Source organism: Neovison vison, chromosome 12 (genome assembly GCF_020171115.1).
Source record: "Neovison vison isolate M4711 chromosome 12, ASM_NN_V1, whole genome shotgun sequence".
NCBI lineage: Eukaryota > Metazoa > Chordata > Mammalia > Carnivora > Mustelidae > Neogale > Neogale vison.
The window spans coordinates 55,940,587-55,961,895 of record NC_058102.1 but is presented as its reverse complement, the minus strand read 5'-3'; the positions used below and the strand labels follow the sequence as shown (position 1 = coordinate 55,961,895).

The following is a 21,309-nucleotide window of genomic DNA, read 5'->3' as shown; positions in this document are numbered from 1 at the left end:
CAATGGCTGAAATCCAACACACTGGATTTTATTATCCAGACCTGGAGGGAAGTTCACTCAAGAAGTATTTACTGAGCAGCCATCATTGGCCAAATTCTGTACAAGGCATTGGAAATATGGTCTCCATATTAAACATATTGTTCAGAATACAGAAACTAAACAACTACAAATAATAGAATTATTCAGATATGTCTTGGTGAGATTTTGGCTTGTTAGATTTTCAGGATGAGATGCTTTCAGTATCAAGTTTCCTTTGATTTAAGTTTTAGAAAAAGTTTTTGTCATGACACCCTTGGCTATAAATAATATTCTATTTGTTCATCTACTCAATGAACAACAAATGTTCCTTAGCATTGTCCAGGTGCCAAACATTTATTCCACTCTAAGGACACAAAAATATAACACTAAAAAGGAAAAACAAGGTCCTTACCTTGAGCACTTATATTTTAGGAGAGAGACAAGGACCATGATAAATAAGTAATCAAGAAAAATAGAGTCACAAGTGCTATGCGGGTGAGCAAAGACAATGTAATAGATGATCACTGAGTGGACCATCTTGATTAGGTGATCAGAGGAAGCATCTGTGAACCCCATCTGTAACCCCTCCACTGAGATCTGCACAGGACAAAGTCAGATGTGAGATCTGGGAAGAACTTCAGGCAGAGGAAGTGGCCCATTCCAGTATCCTAAGGCGGAATAGTTTTGGAGTGTTTGAAGAACAAACACTTCAGTCCCAGCTGGCTGACTCATAGTGAACTATACAAAGAGAGATATGCAAAAAGTCTGAAAAGCAGGGAGATCACATAAAGCTTTGAAAGCCAGGGGAGGAAGTTCTTATTTTAGGTCTGCAACAGGAAGCCATTGGGAGATTTTCAGCGGGAATGTAGGGTGGTGTTTTCAAGGTGATATCTCAAAACTCACTGGGACTGTTCTACTGGGAATGGACAAGGAGCAAGAGGGGGAGTGGGAAGACAGGGTGGGAGGGGCAGGCAAGATCCAAGTGAGAGACCATGGCACTGTGGACCAGAGAGGTGGCAGAGGACATAAAGAGAAGTAAATATGTGCCCGTTTCAGAGGTAGAGCTGACAGGACTTGCTGATGGTGTGGGTTGGGGTGTGACGATGGGAAAGAGAGAAGCATTAGAGTTGAGTCTTAGCTTGACTGTCTACATGGATGTTGGCACCATCTACTGAGCTGGGGAAGGTTTGGGGACACTGGTTTTAGGGTTGGGAGTGTAAACAAGGGCTTTCTCTCTCTCTCTCTCTCTTTTAAGATTTTATTCATTTATTTGAGAGAGAGAGAGAGAAAACAAGAGGAGGAGCAGAGGAAGAGAGACAAGCAGACGCTGTTCTGAGTGTGGAACCCAACATGGGGCTCGATTTCAGGACCCTGAGAGCATGACCTGAACCAAAATCAAGAGTCAGCTGCTTAAATGCTGAGCCACCCAGGCACCCCCTCAAAGGTTCTCTCCTGACTGTATTATGTGTGAGGTACTTTGGGGAATGAACTACCAGGGGGGCCTGGGCACAGACTCTGCCTTGTCCCCTGGGTGAGCCTGTGTCTGAGTTTTGGATAATGAGCCAGATGTATCAAACTTTCCTTTAAGCAGGAATGTAAATCACAAATTATTTTTGTGAATTCTTCCTAAGTAATGATATAAACCCAAGTATAAGAAAACTTGCACAAGGTACAAAGTTTCAGTTTTGCAAGATGAAGAAAGTTCTGGAAATGGGTGAGGGTGACAATTGCAGACAAGGTGAATATACTCAGTGTCGCTGAGCTGTATTCTTACAAAGAGTTAAAGTGGCATGTTGTATGTACAGTAACTTGAAATCATGTACAATGTAAAATTATGATCTTTAAAAACATAAGGCATAGAACAAATGAGGCTTCTCAAAACACTCAAGACCTTCCTTTACACGGACAGTGTCTTGTCCTGATCCCTTCCCAGAGTGGCTGTCCCTGATGTGTATGGCTCCTTCACTTCGTGCCTGTGTGTGTGTGTGTGTGTGTATGTATATATATATATATATATATATATATATATATATATATCTCCTTCGCTAAAAAACTGGGGCTTATGGGGTGGTGGTAATACTTCTTGCTGTTCCCTTTGGCCACCTCAACCATTGCATTAGACAATCAGGAGTGGTATTAAGCCAGAGATGGATATCCCAGTCTTATTTTTCAAAGAGTTCGGGGCTCAAGACACTAATTGGAACATTTGTTCTTCTCCTTCTGGAACTCCCATCATATGGAAGCTGGACCATAATGTTCTCTCTCTCTTATCCCTTCTCACTACCTCTTCATTCTGTTCCTTCTTCCATTATCTGTGTGTTTCCTTATGTCTGTCTTTTATTTTGTCATTAAAGCACAGTGGGTTTTTTTTAAGACTTTGTTCATTTGTTTGACAGACAGAGATCACAAGTAGGCAGAGAGGCAGGCAGAGAGAGAGAGGGGGAAGCAGGTTCCCCACTGAGCAGAGAGCCTGATGGGGGGCTCGATCCCAGGACCCTTGGATCATGACCTGAGCTGGAGGCAGAGGCTTTAACTGTCGGAGCCACCCATGCACCCCAAAGCACAGTGTTAAAGAAATTATAGGTAATTTACTCCAGTAATTCAACTTCCATATAATCTAAAGACACAACAACAAAACAAGAAAAAGCTATTGATTTGAAGCTGTTTATTATATAATTAGTTTAAAGAGTGAAAAATAGAAGCAACATACATATCCAATTGCCAGAGAACTGTTGGGTGTAAAATATGATGTATCTACTTGAAAGAATGTGATGGCAGATATTAAAAAATAAGTTTGAAGGGGATGCCTGTGTGGCTCAATCGGTTAAGCATCTGCCTTTGGCTTAGGTCATGATCCCAGCATCCTGGGATCGAGCCCACGCCAGGCTTTCTATTTAGTGGGGAGCCTGCTTCTCCCTCTCCCTCTGCTGTTCCCCCTGCTTGTGTTCTCTCTTTGTCAAATAAATAAGTAAAATTTAAAACAAAATAAGTTTAAGGTATGTAAATAAACACAATTTCAGATAAAAACCTGAAAAAAATGTAACTTTAAGATATACAAACATGTTAATAGTCGTTGGGACATAATGACAAAAATTATAGTTGAATTTGTTTTATAATTTTCATAATACTTTGTAATATTGTTGCTTTTGTAGTGCATGTGTAAAAGGGAGTGTGTGGTAAAGATTCTCTTCAGTGGAAATGGGAGAAAAGGGAACTTGGCATGAGTATAAACCTTTTCGGGAAAGAGTATGAAGGTAATAAATTGGAATTGGAAAATTGGAATCAAACAGTGCCTGTGGGAGCCACCAGGGGGCGACACCAGCCCAGAGCAGGTTGATTGACAACTCAGAGCAAAGTGGCACCAACCTTGGACATTAGAGTGTCCTTGACTTTTTAATCTACAGGATGTTTACAAATTAAGCTTGTAATTCTATTTACGAATCTGCCCATGTTGATGGATTAAGATTCCCCATAAAAATAAACTATCTGCTTCCTGTTTAGAGTGAAATTAAATAGATATCTGTTTGGTGGTTTGTTTCCTGATGAACTCTATTTCCTGTAACTGATTGGCTAATATTTAAAGACCAAAAGTTTGAAAGATGACAGCATACTCCGTCCATGCTATAAAACCATTGCAACTTGGCATTATTCAATTTTCTTTCAGCTTCATGGTATGTCCCATTTACTAAGGACTAGAAGGGGGGTATTCAGAGAGAGAATAAATTGGGAGTTTGTTTGCTCAGCTGGTTTCCAAGGAATAGTCAGTCCCCAAGTTTTTTAGTTCGTAAAGTCCCTTGAGAGTGAAACTCAGAAGAGGGATTGAGGGCCCAGGGCTGTTTCTCAGTCCCCTCTGGCTCATCTCTGCATGAGCGAGAAAAAGCACTACACCCCGATGGCAAACATCAGTGGGTGAGGTAAACAGAGCAGGTGTTGAGGATCCCTGGGTGGTTCTAGGATCTTTGCCAATAGATGAATCTTATCAAGAAATGGGACTAGCCCTAGCCCTGCTTTCTTTATGGGCTTGCACTCTTGAGAAAGAAGCAGCTGTTTTGGTCATTTTTTGTCAATGGCTTTGTTTAAGTTCTGAGTTCCTACACATCACAGAGCATTGAGTTAACTAGTATTTTTTGGGAACTTTAAAATGAGATATGTTGGGGTGCCTGGGTGGCTCGGTCAGTTAAGCCTTTGCCTTTGTCTTAAGTAGTGACCGTGGGATCGAACCCCACGTTGGGCTTCCTGCTATCTGCTTCTCCCTCTCCCTATGCTGCTCCCCCTGCTCGTGCTCTCTTTCTCTGAAATAAATAAATAAGTAAAATCTTTTTTAAAAAAAAGAAATGAACTATGTTGAGTCCTGTTCTTTTTAAAAAAATATCTGATACTACCTAAAAATATAGATGCAGTTTCTCTCATAGTGTTGTTGTCTATCAGTGTGGTATATCCTGCAGCAGAAACTCTTTCCTTCAGCATTGTCGGAGGAGACAGGCATTGCAATCCTCCAAATTCTATTTTGGATTAAAGTACTATATCCTAGAGCAGGTGTCCACAAACGTCTTTTGAGGGCAAAAGGATAAGTACTTTAGGCTTCCCAGGCCAGCATTTTAGGATTTATGGGCCATATACAATCTGTTGTTACTCACCTATGTCTTTGTAGTACGAAGTACCCACAGCCAATGTCTAAACTAATGAGCACCATTACATGCCAATAAAACTTTATTTGCGATACTGAGATTGGAATTTTATGTAATTGTCATGTGTCACAAAATAGTATCCTGTTTGATTTTTGTCAACTGTTTAAAAATGTAGAATTTAGCTCATAAGCCATACAAAGAGAAGTGGCAAGCCAGATTTGGCCCTCGGGTCATAATTTGCTGACCCCTGTCCTAGATGGACAAGTAAGTGACAGTTCTTTTTTAAGATTTTATTTATTTATGCTTATGTGGGCAGGCAGGGGGAGGGGCAGAGGGCGAGGGAAAGAGAATCTTGGGCAGTCTCCACACAGAGCCTGATGTTGGGCTCTATCTCACGACCCTGGGATCATAACCTGAGCCAAAGTCAAAAGTCAACCGCTTAACCAACTAAGCCACCCAGGCACCCTGACGAGTGACAGTTTTAAAGGACCTCTTTGGCGTGTGAAGCTTACAGACCAGTCAAAGATATTATAAATCTCAAGTTGCCTCTGGATCTGGTTGTTAGCAGAGAGGAGAGTGGGGTCTGGTTCAGAAACCGGCATTGGGAGGAACTGAAGAAGAAAAGGGGAAAGCGAACAGGGAAGAATGAACTGATGAATGCTAAGAAATTCCTTTTCTTCCTTCCTTGTGTTTGCCGCAGTTCAAATCTAAGTGAAATGACCGGCCAAGTAGCAGAGTGACATAGAGAAATTCAAATGATCATTCCCTGCTCCCATGGCTCCAAAAAGCCTTTCCAGGTGGAGCTGTGATGAATGGCGTGTGAGACTAAGAGCACAGTTCTAAAATTTCTCTTACCCCTGAGGAGGATCTGAGGCTGGTTGCTCCCCAGCAGCCCTCAGAACTGTGTGATTTTCTGCTCTTTATCGCAGCCCTGTGGCCATCATAATTTCAAATATTGGTTCCGTTGTCCTCCGATTTAAGACATTGGCTCTGAAATGGTAATCTCTGAGAGTCAAATTTAAATCTCCCAGATCGCCTTCCTCCCCGGAGTGTGGTGCCAAAACCTATTTTTTTTTTTTTTTTAAATTGGAAAATGTCACCAGCCTTCGGCTGCTGCCTTGGCCTCTCTGCCCTGGGAGGAGACCAGACCATCCCTCTGGGCCCACAGGAATCCTCCCTGTGTCAGGCAAATGTCCCAGGTTCTGCCTCTGCTCCTCTTTGCCCCAGGCCTCTATTACTGTTCTTGTCTGTGGGCCGCCCTTGCTGTGAAGTCTCTCCTTGGTGATTGCTGGTTTCCCAGGGAGCCTTCTCTCTGCCAGTTCCTGCGGCGTCCCCCTGGCCCAGCTCTCTTCCCTGGCCTCAGCCCCCTATGTGTCCCCACATTCCTAAACCTCCCGAGCTCCTCTTAGCTCCTTTGTTCTGCTCCTCCCACCTCTTCCTTAATTTGCCTGGTCCTCCTCCACACATTTCTCCTCTGTCCCATCACTCTAGAAATAAACCACAGCATCTGGTAGAGAGGCAGTGTCACCAGATTCGGATTTAGCAATTTGTATTTTTCCATTTTGCGCAAGTTTCTACGAAATGTCAAGTTTCAACAGTTTGGGGATTTACTGAACAAGCTGATATGTTTGTCTTTTTTTAACCTGCCTTAGCATGGAAATATTTAAGTCTCCTTTTATTTTTCTTTACATTTTTCAGATTTTCCAGCTTTGGCCAGAACAAACTCACCAAGCCCAGCGTTAACTCAAGAAGATTCTCTTATCTATGGCCAGTCTTCACGGGGAATCACACCCACCCCTACAGGGTATTCAAAGCCCACGGATAGTTTCTGGAGAGATGCATTTTCTCAGAAGTTTGGATCCTCAGATCACTCGGAAAAACTATTCAAGATTGGTCAGGCAAGTACACCGTTCCCTGTTTATAAAGAAAAAGGCCATTCACCGAGTTCACATTTTTCCTCAGAGCAAAAAATAGCTCGTCTCCTACCTGAACATGTGACAATGCTCCCTACGATGATGACCGTTGCTTCTCAGCGTATCACCTCTACCCCCCAAAAGCCTGCATTGCCCCCTACCACCAATGCTCCCGTGATACCTTCTGTGACTTCTGAACCAGAGATGGCCACCTCAGCTCCAGCCCTAACCCCGGGCAAGTTGCAGCCCCCCACAACCCTCTTGTCTACCGTTTTGACCCATGCTGTGGTTATACCCAAAGCTAGCATAACTACAGCAGCCGTTTCAAATGCCATCTCTGAGGCGCCCATAGACTGGAAAAGCCCCGCAGAAACGGTCCCCTTTCAAGAAATTTCCAGCCTCACTTCAAACACAGAGGATGCCCAGAGTAACCCCATTACACTTTCTCTGTCAACTGTGGATTCATCTGCAGCTATGCTGCTTTTGTCAGATGTGGTTTCTTCTGCTCCAAATAAAACTGCTTCCCAGGAAAATGAGAAGGCCAGACCCGGTGGTTCCTCCCTGAACAGTATTCCAGAAAGTCAACACGGCCTTCCATTTGAAAAATGGCTCCTCATCGGAACCCTGCTCTTTGGGGTTCTGTTCCTAGCCATAGGCCTTGTCCTTTTGGGTAGAATGTTCTCAGAATCCCTCCACAGGAGACGTTATTCGAGACTGGATTATTTGATCAATGGGATCTATGTTGACATCTAAGAAGGAAACTAGATGTCTCTTAATTCACGTAGTTACTAGTAGCCCCAACCCAGTGACTTCCTGCTGACTCACCGGTCATAGCAGGATTTCTGAAGCATCCTGAAGAAGGTAGATGCCCCCTACAACTTTCTTTTTGCTTGGTGTTTGAAGACAAGAGGAGAAAGGAAACTAATTAGGTAATTTGAGTGACTTCACTCTAAAATATTTGCTGAAAACAAAGCTCAACCTAAAGTAATAAAGTGTAATTGGCATATAAATTAAAAAATGACTGGCTTTTTGCAAGGAAAAGTGGTTAGGACTTTTGGGCTCCAGTTCATTAACATTTCTGGTTCCAGATAAAGCCAACTGTTTATGATATTAATTCTAATGGATTTACTTTCCTTTTTATATGAATTCCAATAAAAGTTATTCCAGATGTATTTCCTTCCAATTAAATATTTGAATAAATCTTTTGTTACTCAGTAATGTTCTTGTAAGTGACGCATCCAGCTGGATAACTTACAATTTATTCCCACCAGCAAAATGATTAAATGATGAAAATATGTGTTCTAAGTTAAAATGGCAAACACCCCCCCCCCTTTCCCATCAGTGAGCAAAGAGATTCCTTTGGGAGAATTCTAGCAGAAGATTAGCCTATGTGGAGATAGTGATAAGTCAATTCTGATAAGTAGCCAAGTCTACTTTGGGTCCATTCTGGTTAAATATCCTGCCCCCCTGCCCCCAAAAGTAATACAGGAATTATCTAAACTTCACCAAGTTTAAAACATAGCAACAATATTTAGAAATCCTTACCAAAATTTCACCAACAGTCAATTTTGGCTTTATTTGGAATAACATGGAAAATAACAGATAACACAACATTATTTATTGTTAAATGATTATGCTGCTGTAATTTTTATGTGCATTTTAAACATTTATTTATTTGTAACTCCAGTGGAGTTAACACACAGTGTTATATTAGTTTCTGGTGTACGACAAACATGCTATAATTTTTATTGATTAGTTATTGAAATGTCTGAGGCATGGCATTTAATAAAAAGGGTTCGCCGGATGAGTTACAGTTAGATACCTAAGAATCCAGGAAAGCGCCTGGGTCAGTTGGACACCTCAGTCTTTGGACTTCAGTTTGCTCATCTGCAAAACAAGACATTGTCCCTTCCTGGAGTCCTGGGTTTTTAGATGAAAATGGAATTCAGAAGGGAATTTAACACAGTGAGCACTAGAGGGCAGTAGCTGGTTAGTAAGTACAGCAATGAAGACAAACGTGGGAAATGACAGAAACAGGCTTTTCTCCTGTTTCCTCCTTACATCCTCCTGCTGCTGCTGTTGCTGCTGCTGCTGCTGCTGCTGCTGCTGCTGCTGCTGCGTACACACACACACACACACACACACACACACACACACCAGTTTACACTAAGCTCATAAAGCTCATTAACAGGAAAGCCGGTCTAGTGAATATTCTACTTTTCATATATTTTCCAACTTAACAGCTTGACACAAATCTCCAAGGGGTTTACATAAGCTTTAAGTAGGTTGAATAAATAAAACTTTGAATCAATTTAACAAGTATTTATTGAATATCCACATGTAGGCCAGAATCAGATTAGTAACTAAATGCCTTGGAATTTTAAAATGTCTACTCTCTTTGTTAACAGAATTGGTTAGTGGGAATCTGGCTTTCTGTGGGTGATTAGAAACATTTTCTTCTGGCTCTTTCATAGCTCTCTGTCTACCTTTTTGCACCGCATTCTTTCTGGCAAGGGAGAGACTTGAGCAGGAGCCCAGATGAGGGGTGCTTTGGGCCCCGACTCTGGTAGAGAGTCCAGGATGTGCATTGTGGGGAAGCAGCTGGATTTAAGACATGCATCTAAGGAGGAAAGAGTAGCTCTTCTCATGCAGCTCTCCCTGTTTATAACCCACTGCTGCTGGGTCAGTGAAGAGAGCCTGCCTATGCTTTCTTGCAAGTAACTAACAGTGACTAGCTTGGTCAACCTTTTAGACAAGGTGAACTGAATTATGAGCCCCCTCCTTTGGTTTGTGGGAAGGGAAGTTGACAGCTAAGAAGGAACCTGAATATTAGGAAGGAAGCCCTGCTAAAAAATATCCTCTCCATATTTTACCAACAGGGACTTTTCCTGGGTTCAAAAGCTATTCTTTTTTTTTTTTTAATTTATTTAAACTTTATTTTATTTTTTCAGTGTTTCAAGATTCATTGTTTATGCATCACACCCAGTGATCCATGCCCTCCTCAATACCCACTACCAGGCTCACCCAACCCCCTACCCCACTCTCCTCCAAAACCCTCAGTTTGTTTCTCAGAGTCCGCAGTCTCTCATGGTTTGTCTCCCCCTCCACTTTCCCCCAACTCACTTCTCCTCTTCAACACCCAATGTCCTCTGTGTTATTCCTTATGTTCCACAGGTGAGACCATGTGATAATTGACCCTCTCTGCCTGACTTATTTCACTCAGCATAATCTACTCCAGTCCTGCCCATGTTGATACAAAAGTTGGATATTCATCCTTTCTGATGGGGACATAATACTCCATTGTATATATATGGACCATAGAGGATGTGGAGAAAGGGGAACCCTCTTACACCGTTGGTGGGAATGCAAGTTGGTGCAGCCACTTTGGAAAACAGTGTGGAGACTCCTTAAGAAATTAAAAATAGAGCTTCCCTATGACCCTGCAATTGCACTACTGGGTATTTACCCCAAAGATACAGATGGAGTGAAAAGAAGGGCCATCTGTACCCCAATGTTTATAGCAGCAATGGCCACAGTCACCAAACTATGGAAAGAGCTAAGATGCCCTTCAACAGACAAATGGATAAAGAAGATGTGGTCCATACATACAATGGAATATTATGCCTCAAAAGCTATTCTTAAAACAGCTAATGACCTCTGAAGGGTGAAGCCTTCAGAGGCTGACTCGCTCTGAATAAAGACTTCTACAGTCTTATTTCTCAAGAACCCTCTGCCTGAGTGAGGCATCCTTGAAACTACTTAGAAGGCTGTGGAAGGCGCTGCAGTTATCCATACAACAGCCGGCCCCAGTTTCACTTTTGCCTCGTTTGTTGTAGGTTAGAAGTGTCAGAGTTTTTCCCACTTCCTCTTGAAGTTAGGCATGGGCCCATGGCCCAGTTCTAGCTGAAAGGAAACCTACTAGGGGCTTCTAGGAAAAATTCTCCTCCTTAATAAGTGAGGGCGGCACAAAGAAAAAAGTCCTTTTTCCTTCCAACCCTTCTTTCCTACTTGGAATGCCAGTCGTGTAAGGGCTTGATACTTGGAGCAATTGCAGCCTTTCTGCCACCATGAAGGGAGACATCACTAACAAGCTGAGTATGGCAAAGTGCTATATGGGAAGAGACTGGTCCTTCATAACTTGGTTATCAAGCAACAGCACCAGCTCTGGAACAGTCCACTTAAAATCTTGTTCCATGATAAGTCTCTAACATTTATACCATTTTTAGTTGAGAATTCTATTATTTATTAATAATGATAGCAAATACTTATAATGTACTTGACAATGTGCCAGGCACACTTCTACATTTATGAACTTACTCCTGTAACAGCCTCATGAAGAACTTATTTTGCAAACAAGGAAACTGAAGCACAAGAGGTTGAAGTCTTGCCTAGGGTCACCTGCCCAGGTAATCCGGCTCCAGCATTCTCACTCTACATTCTTTTAATTGGAAATCATACACAGTGTAACCAAAAAAGAGGTTTGCAATAAATGAGACACATTTTAAAAAAGAGATTTTTTTTTTAAGATTTAATTTATTTATTTGACAGATAGAGACCACAAGTAGGCAGAGAGGCAGAGAGAGAGGGGGATGCAGGTTCCCTGCTCAGCCCCTGATGTGGGGCTGGATCCCAGGACACTGAGATCATGACCTGAGCTGAAGGCAGAGGCTTAACCCACTGAGCCACCCAGGAGCCCCTAGAAAACAGCTTTTAAATGGTGTTAACCGAACTGTTCAGAACTACTTAAAGAGACTTTTAAAAAAATATTTATTTATTTATTTTGAGAGGGAGAGTATGCACACAAGCAAGGAGAGGGGCAAAAGGAGAATCCTAAGCCCACAACCCGTGAGATCATAACCTGAACTGAAACCAAGAGTTGGACACTTAACTGACCGAGCCACCCAGGTTCCCCTTAAAGAACTTTTAAGTTATGTTTTGCTTTTAGCCCAAAGTCTGGCAATTAAGATCAGTTGTCTCATTCTAGGGTAGGCTTCGTGCACTTTGTCAGCGGCTGATATCCTGTCTTCTTGTTTGGGCACTGACCACCTGTGGTGCTGTCAGTGTTGATTCTTAAGCCAGGAGCACACTGGAGTCAAGAACCCAACCTGTTCTGAGTTGACCTCAGTCAACAGTACCACCAGCCTCCCAGTCTCCCTTGTATTGAGCAACTTCAAAGTCACACTCTATTTCTGCCTCCCCCTCAGCCTCCATATCCAGTGTTTAGCACATATTATCTCTTCTCTTTCAGAAATGCTTCTCAAGTGACTTGGGGAAATTCGGAGGGGAGGACAAACCATGAGAGACTGTGGACTCAGAGACAAACTGAGGGGTTTGAAGGGGGAGTGGGGGGCTTGTGTGAGCCTGGTGGTGGGTATTATGGGGGGCACGTATCGCATGGAGCACTGGGTGTGGTGCATAAAAAATGAATTTTGGAACACTGAAAAAAAAAACTGTTATAAACATTTGGGTCCAGTAATCTGTCAATGTAAACATTAAGTTCCAATAAAGAATCCCACTTCAGGGGGGAAAAAAAAAAAACAAAACAGAAGTGCTTCTCAAAGTCAGCCCTTCCCCCCGCCACCTCCTGTTTGGTCTCCTAACCTGTTTTTCCTTACTGCCAAGTTACACACTCCCTCTGCACAACCTCCCGTTACCTTAAAAGTATGACAAACACATGCGTGCACAGGGTGCCTGGCTGGCTGAGTCAGTGGAGCTGGAGTCTCTTGATCTCAAGGTTGTAAGTTCAAGTCCCGTGCTGGGTGTAGAGGTTACTTAAAAATAAAATCTTGGGGTGCCTGGGTGGCTCAGTCGGTTAAGTGTCTTGACTCTCTTCTATTTGTTTTTTTTTTAAGATTTTATTTATTTGACAGAGAGATCACAAGTAGGCAGAGCAGCAGGCAGAGAGAGGGAAGCAGGCTCTCTGCTGAGCAGAGGGCTGACACAGGGCTTGATCGAGGACCCTGAGACATGACCTGAGCCTAAGGCAAAGGCTTAACCCACTGAGCCACCCAGGACCCCCTAGCACTCCACTATTGATTTGAACTAGGTCATGATCTCAGGGTCGTGGGTTCAAGCCCTACCCGACGCCATGCTGGGTGTGGAGCCTGCTTAAGATTCTCTCTCCTGGGACGCCTGGGTGGCTCAGTTGGTTAAGCAGCTGCCTTCGGCTCAGGTCATGATCCCAGCGTCCTGGGATCAAGTCCCACATCGGGCTCCTTGCTCGGCGGGGAGCCTGCTTCTCCCTCTGCCTCTGCCTGCCATTCTGTCTGCCTGTGCTCGCTCTCTCAACTCTCTCTCTCTGATAAATAAATAAAATCTTTAAAAAAAAAAATAATGAATACTGTTTAAAAAAAAAAAAAGATTCTCTCTCCTTCTTCCTCTGCCCCTTCCCCCTTCACTGGCTCATGAGCATGCTCTAAACAAATAAATAAATAAAATCTTGTGAAAAATAAAAAATAAAAAGAAGATAAAAGCACAACACATACAATACACCATGTACTATACCTCTGTGGTCCCCTGTTGACTACAGGGGTGACTCCCCCCTGAGTGTGGGATAACAAAGCTCCCCATCTCTTGCCCCAAACTATCTGTCCATCCACCTTCCTTCCCACAAAACCTGGGCTGCAGCTACACATCTCTCTTCGCTATTTCTCGGATGTGCTAGGCACTTTCCTGAGCCACTCTATTCCCTCTGCTCATAAATACCCTTCTCTTTCTTCACCTGGCAAAGTTCCACTTGCCTCTCAAGACTCAACTCAAACATCATCTCCACCACAGTCTTCCCAGAGTCTCCCAGGAGAGCATTCCTCCTCCCAGATTTCTGGCTCGGCTGTTGATTTATACCATTAGCAAGATCCTCGCATACAACGTATCAGTTTATATATTCCACCACCGGACTGATACATTAGAGAACAATGTTATTCTGAGTCCACCATTCTCCATAGTGGGCCTGATGCATAGTAGACACATGGTAAATGATCGCGTGTGAACTTTAAAGCCTATTTGTTACAGTTCATTCCTTTCAGCGATGGAAGGTAACGTGATCAGCTGTACATGCAACAGCTCCTACATCATGAAGAGAGAAGCCAGTCGAGACCCCACTTACATGCCTTTTTTAGGAGAGTGGGATACAATCCACGTCTATACAGCACTAAAGTGTATACTTTTATTTTAATTAAGACCATGTGCTGAGGATAAGCATTTTGGTTTTGTTTATTTTGCTCTTTAGAAGGGAGGTAGTACCGTTTACTCAGCCTGTAGGACGGTGAGCTGGCAGAATTTGTTTTTCTTTGTGCACTTATATTTTTAGCTCATTTAAAAAAAAAGATTTTATTTATTTATTTGACACACAGAGATCACAAGTAGGCAGAGAGGCAGGCAGAGAGAGAGGAAGGGAAGCAGGCTCCCTGCTGAGCAGAGAGCCCGACGTAGGGCTTGATCCCAGGACCTGGGATCATGACCTGAGCCGAAGGCAGAGGCTTTAACCCACTGAGCCACCCAGGTGCCCCTTTTTGTCTCATTTTATTTTTTATTCTTTTTCTTACTTTTTATGATTTTATTTATTTGTCAGAAAGAGAGAGACAGAGAGAGAGAGAGCTCAAGCAGGGGGAGCAGCAGGCAGAGAGAGAGAGAGACAAGCAGGCTCCTTGCTGAGTAGGGACCCCGATGCAGGGCTCAATCCCAGGACCCCAGGATCATGACCTGAGCCGAGGGCAGACGCTTAACCAACTGAGCCACCCAGGAGCATCTATTTTGGTTAATTTCAAAGGTAACTTTTAGAGTACCTCTAGAGCCATGATCAGGCCTAGAATCTAAGCTTTCTGTTCCCAAATTAAGATATTGCTTAGCAAAAGAGTCAAAACTGAAACCAAGAACTCTAACCTTTAGATTCAATATTTTCTCCACCATACTGTACTGAGTCCCTATAGAAATAATGCATCTAGTGTCACACTCACCCAGAACATTAGGAGGGGAAGGTCCAATTTTTTAAAAAATATTTTACTTTTAAGTAAACTCTATACTTTTAATTAATCTCTATACCCAACATAGGACTCGAACTTAACAGCCCTGAGATCAAGAGTTGCATGCCCTATTCACTGAACCCGCCAGGTGCCCCAGGGGGAGGGTCCAATTTTGAGCCTGAATTTCGTTGTACATTATACAATTTATAATGTCTTTGGTCATATTTGTTTGTCATCTTTTCTCAGTGGGAAGTACCCATTTACATTTAAATAATAGAAAATAAGGACACATGGGACTTGTTAAAGACTAAATTCTGTCTCAGCGATTATATTAAAATACTGTCTTTATCAAGGGTCAACTATGCAACCTTCTGTATTCATCTTTTTATATGGATAATTTGTCTTCCCAGCAGTATGGAAAAGTGCCTGGAAAATTAGCACTTTACATTTCTTTTTTATCTGTTAGTGTCATTTATTGTTTGTCACCTGTGGCTAGAGGCTCAAGCCTATTTTTTTTTCCTCACCACATCCTAATTACAGCCCATTAAAGGATAAGAAAAATACAGTTCAGAGAATTGAAGAGCTTGCCCAACCTTGTCCTCTGCTTCTCCATCCTTGCTTTTTCTGCTGCAACAGCTCCTGCTGGCCTGTGCATTGAATTGGTGATCAGTAAGCATCTGTTACTTGTAACATCTTGCAGACTTCTGAACTCTAAGGTTTGGGGCCTTTCTTTTGTGGGATGAAGGGAAGCCCAAAGGCAGCCAGACAAAAATGATAAAAATTTGGAATGGTGGTGGGCTCTTGCATACTTCTGTCCTGTGCCCCCCCCATCCATCTTGTTCTTGTCTCCTCCCTCCCCAGCACTGCCCTCAACACCTCAGGCCCTGGCAGCATTGTTCCCCACCCAGAATCCTCTCTGCCTTGTGTGGCATGGCTCTCTGGGAAATGGGAGACTTGTGGAACTGGCGGACTCTGCTGGAGCTGCCCATCTCCTCAGACCCTTCACCTGTTCTCACGGTCCCTGAAAGCCGTGAACTTGCACCACCATAGGAAAACCTTACAAGCTCTCACAACACATACCTGACCCTATATATTGGAAGGTCTTTCAATGCAGGCTTATGCATAGTAAACATAAAAAAATGAAGAAATCTGAAAGGATAATGTGGAAGGAAGAAGGATTTGAAGCTAGTGTAAACGTTTATAAGTGAGAGAGGAAAGGAGAGTGGGGGAAGGGGAGGATTCCAGGGACTTGGACAGATGAGCCATGAGCCAGTGAATCGATGTCATTGGTTTACATTTAAGGAAAGTACACTCGGTGCTAAATTGATCGGCCTTGGCTAGTGAGCCCTAACAAACCATGAGGGTGTTCACGCTGGTGTTCACGTCCAGTGGTGCATGGGCCCAGAGCTGCTGCCTCACCTCCTCCTTTTTTCATGCCCCAGGGTAGAGAGGAACAGGGGTCAATGCATTTTTGCAGACAGGATGAGCTACCAAGGATGTTCCCTTCCCGTTTGCCTGAGCCTGCCAGGGGGGGCCTCATACTCCAGTCAGTCTCTACATCCTGATTTTCTTCACGTCACCTTCAGTTAACATCATCAGCAATCTTAAGACTTGGTGGTGGTGGATGGGGGAGTGAGTTGGGGTAACCCCCAAAACTTCTTATTTTAAAAAAAAATGGAGGGGTGCCTGGGTGGCTCAGTCGGTTAAGCAGCTGCCTTCGGCTCAGGTCATGATCCCAGGGTCCTGGAATTGAACCCTGCATCGGGCTCCCTGTTCAGCGGGGAGCCTGCTTCTCCCTCTGCCTCTCCTTCATGTTTAAAACTAAGAAAAAAAAAAAAATGGAAAGCCCTTACGTTAGGAGGACTTTTTCCAGCGCAGGCACAGTTACTCTCATCCTCCCCACTCCCACGCAGTGGCAATAACAGAACGGGTATCCCTAGCTGGATTTATGACCTCTGGTCCTCCACCCCTGCAGGGGAGAGGAAAAGGTCACAACTCTGAGAAAAACAAAGTATCAGGGGTTGACGGTGTGTGCTGAACTTTAAAATGTTAAATTACGGTGAAAAATATTTTGGAAGAGAAACTATCTTCGAAATTGTGCTACATAGTAAAGTTAATGGAGCCCATATGTCGTCTACTAAAACTTAGAAAAACAAACTAAAAACAAGACTTTCGCGTCTGCCAGGCTGAAATGTGATCTATTCCTTAATATTCACTCAACCCAGAGTAAAATGCTTTAAAATGGTAATGATTCCAAAGTGCTGCCTGAGCTCAGTGGATAAACAACAGACCTTAGACACAGTGGCGTTTATGTTCTGATCCCAGCTCTGGGCACAGAGCTTAATCTCCTGGTTCTTTCTCAATATTCTCAGCTCTAGAATGGGGATATCAGTGTTTCACAAGGTGTTTACAAGGCATCCTAAAATGATTGAAAAGCACTTTACGAATGTTCAATCACTGATGCTTTCTTCATAACTTGGCTTTGTGACAGCCTTCACTAGTCATTCAGTGATGTGGAAATCAATAAAGACACGCCAAATGAGCACAGAGGCTCTTTATTCCGAGCCTGGTATAGTAAGAGAGTCAGCCACCGTCACTTGCTCTTGGCGGGTACCAGAGCCAGGCAGGGGATTAGCTAAACCCTAGAGTAGGAAAGATGGAAGGCTTCAGGTAATCCCCAACTGGAGTTTATGGGCCTGGGGAAGGCGGGGGAGGGCTATCTAGAAGTGATGGGGTTGGAGAGCATATTTGGCTTTCTGGGGTTGGTCCTGGTTAGAAAGGGGGTGGGATCCTGAGTTGGAAGCCAAGTTGCTTGGCTTCTTCAGCTGATTGCGGAAGAGGCTGTGGGTCAGAGTTCTGCTGCCATACAGGCCATATATTTGGCCACTGCCTATTTGTATATTCTGTCTCTGGGTGGAAAGTGAAAGCTGGGAGAGATCTAAATACACAAATTCGCACTGATACAACTAGGTACCTGCCTAGTAGTCTAGCAAGTAGCTTGTGCTTTTTACACCTTTCAATCACTTTTAGAGGCAGTGAATTCTGAAGATAGACTCCTGAACTAATAGTATTCTCTGTCCAGAATCAATGGCCATACTGCTCGACTTATAATTAGGACCACTGGGTTCTAGATATGGTGATTCCATTGTGTCCATCCCCCAACCCCAGCCTGAGACCAGTGACACAACCTACCAGTTTCCTCACAAATAGGCTGTGAATTCCTATCTGTGCAATGTATCTCATGCTTAGGTTTTAAAAATAAGTGACTCGGGGCACTTGGCTGGCTCAGTCAGTGGAGCATATGACTCTTGATCTCAGGGTTGTGAGTATGAGCTCCATGTTGGGGGTAGAGAGTACTTTAAAATAAAGTTTTAAAAAATAAGTGGCTTAATGTTGGTACAAGGACCCTATAAAGCAGGTATTTTGAACTCTACAAAGCAGGTCTTTTAGGAGGCATTCTAGAAGTGTCAGAAGGAAGATAATGCCTTTAAAGTTTCACCTAGTGGACCAGAACCTTAAATATTTCCCATGTGTTCTGTGAGGAGACTGGCTGACACTCCCTCAGACTCACCATCTTTCCCATCTCTACTTCCATTAAGCTTCCCACGCCTCTGCTTTTCTATTTGCCATCTCTCTGACAGGACCAGTAGAAACCTGGGAATTTCTTTAAGGCCCTAGAGGAAAGCTGCATACTTGATTTCTACTTCTCACTAATTTTCACCCTTTATCCAGATACAATGTGTTCCTTACTGTTATTTTTAAGGTAAATTTTAAATACTTTAAATAAATATTATTGAGATTTCTCATTTTTAACTTCTAATATAGTAACTATTGATTGCTATAACCAATATAAACAAAATCTCTTTAGGTCTTCAATGATAGTGAAGAGTGTAAAGGGATCCTAAGACTAAAAAATTTGTTAATCAATCCTAAAATTTGTTTGGAACCAGAAGAGACCCCGAATTGCTGAGGAAATGTTGAAAAAGAAAAACAAAACTGGGGGCACCATGTTGCCTGCTTTCAAACTTTACTACAAAGCTGTGATCACCAAGACAGTGTAGTACTGGTACAAAAACAGACACATAGACCAGTGGAACAGAGTAGAAAGCCCACCAGATATGGACCCTCAACTCTATGGTCAAATAATCTTCTACAAAGCAGGAAAAAATATACAGTGGGAAAAAGGCTGTCTCTTCAATAAATGGTGCTGGGAAAATTGGACAGCTATGTGTATGAAACTCGACCATTGTCTTACATCATACACAAAGATACACTCGAAATGGATAAAACACCTCAACATAAGGCGGGAATCGATCAGAATCCTAGAGGAGAACATGGGCAGTAACCTCTTTGATATCGGCCACAGCAACTTCTTTCAAGATGTCTCCAAAGGCAAAGGAAACAAAAGCGAAAATGAACTTTTGGGATTTCATCAAGATCAAAAGTTTCTGCAGAGCAAACAATCAACAAAACAAAGAGGCAACCCATGGAATGGGAGAAGATATTTGCAAATCACACTATAGACAAAGGGTTGATATCCAAGATCTATAAAGAACTCCTCAAACTCAACACACACAAAACAGATAATCACGTCAAAAAATGGGCAGAAGACATGAACAGACACTTCTTCAAAGAAGACATACAAATGGCTATCAGTCACATGAAAAAATGTTCATCATCACTAGCCATCAGGGAGATTCAAATCAAAACCACATTGAGATACCACCTTACACCAGTTAGAATGGCCAAAACAAGACAGTAAACAACATGTGCTGGAGAGGATGTGGAGAAAGGGGAACCCTCTTACACTGTTGGTGTAGCCACTTTGGAAAATGGTGTGGAGATTCCTCAAAAAATTAAAAATAGGTCACCTGGGTGGCTCAGTAGGTTGAGTCTCTGCCTTCAGCTTGGGTCGTGGTCTCAGGATCCTGGGATCGAGCCCTGCATTGGGCTCTCTGCTCAGCAGGGAGCCTGCTTCTCCTCTCTCTGCCTGCCTCCCTGTCTACTTCTGATCTCTCTCTCTCTGTCAAATAAATAAATAAAATCTTAAAAAAAATTAAAAATAGAGTTACCCTATGACCCTCCATTTGCACTGCTGGGTATTTACCCCAAAGATACAGATGTAATGAAAAGAAGGGTCATCTGTACCCCAATGTTCATAGCAGCAATGCCCACAGTCGCCAAACTTTGGAAAGAACCAAGATGCCCTTCAATGGATGAATAGATAAAGAAGATGTGGTCCATATATACTATGGAGTATTATGCCTCCATCAGAAAGGATGAATACCCAACTCTTGTACCAATATGGATGGGACTGGAAGAGATTATGCTGAGTGAAATAAGTCAAGCAGAGAGGGTCAATTATCGTATGGTTTCACTTATTTGTGCAGAATAAGGAATAACATGGAAGACGTTGGGAGATGGAGAAGAGAAGTGAGTTCGGGGAAATCAGAGGGGGAGACAAACCATTAGAGACTGTGGACTCTGAGAAACAAACTGAGGGTTTTGGAGGGGAGGGGGGTGCGGGTTGTATGAGCCTGGTGGTGGGTATTACGGAGGGCACATATTGCATAGAGCACTGCGTGTGGTGCATAAACAATGAATTTTGGAACACTGAAAAGAAATAAAATAAAATAAAATGAAATGAAAAAAAGGTAAGATAAAGACTTAAAAAAAGATAAAAAATTTGTTAATCCCTGCTTTAGGTAATATTCCTTTTTGTCCCAGTAATCTAGAACATAGAATTTTGCATAAAAATTCATATATAGTATGTTCATTGCAACACATTTATCAATATAACCAACCCAAGTCTCTGAACAAGGTAAGTTACATAATTTATATTATATTCTTAAGGTAGAATATTATACAGTTACTGGCATATTTTCAAAGAATTCTAATGGATACAGACAAATGTTTTGGACAAAGTTGCCAAGAATACACAGATAGGAAAAGGATAGTCTTCAAAAATGGTGTTGGGAAGACACTGTGCCTACATGCTAAAAATTAGGTTGGATGATTATTTGACAGCATACACAAAAATCAACTCAAAATAGATTCAAGACATAAATCTAATAGCCCAAACTATAAAATTCCTAGAAGGAAATATAGGCACTGGTCCTGGCAGTGATTTTTTCGACATGACACTCAAAGTACAGGCAACAGATAGGACTACATCAAACTAACAATGTTCCACACAACCAAGGTAACTATCAATAACATGAAAAGGCCACCTATGGAATGGGAAAAAATTTGTCAATCACATATCTGATAAGGCATTAATACCCAAAATACATAGAGAACTCTTAGAATTCAATAGCAAAAACCATACCAAACCAAACCCAAATAATATGATTAAAAAATGGGCAAAGGACCTGAATAGACTTTACTCCAAAGAAGACATCCAGATGACTAGGAGACCCATGAAAAAATGCTCATCATCACTCATCATCAGGGAAATTAATATCAAAACCACAATGAGATATCACCTCACAGCAGTCAGAATGGCTAGTATCAAAAAGACAGGGAATAGCAAATGCTGGCAAAGATGGGGCAAAAAGCAACCCTTGTACACCGTTGGTGGGAATGCAAACTGGTACAGCGACTTTGGAAACCAGCATGGAGGTTCCTCAAAAAATTAAAAATAGAACCTCCATTTGATCCAGCAATCCCACTTCTGGGTGTGTTCTCAAGGGAAATGAAATCACTAACTTGAAGAGATATATGCACCCCCACATTCATTGCAGCATTATTCACAATAGCCAAGATAGGGAAATAACGTAAGTGTCCATT

General features: G+C 42.5%; 1 protein-coding gene across 5 annotated transcripts in view; it reads left to right on the top strand.

Annotated features, from left to right (window-relative positions):
- MANSC1 (MANSC domain containing 1) overlaps positions 1–7,777 on the top strand; it is a 28,025-nt gene extending 20,248 nt beyond the window's left edge. For all 5 annotated transcript variants that reach the window (XM_044228640.1, XM_044228641.1, XM_044228642.1 and 2 more), the window contains exon 4: positions 6,345–7,777. In XM_044228640.1, the coding sequence (XP_044084575.1) occupies positions 6,345–7,312 (968 nt within the window). In that variant the 3' untranslated portion in view covers positions 7,313–7,777. The remainder of the gene's footprint in view (positions 1–6,344) is intronic.
- Positions 7,778–21,309: the final 13,532 nt, after the last annotated feature.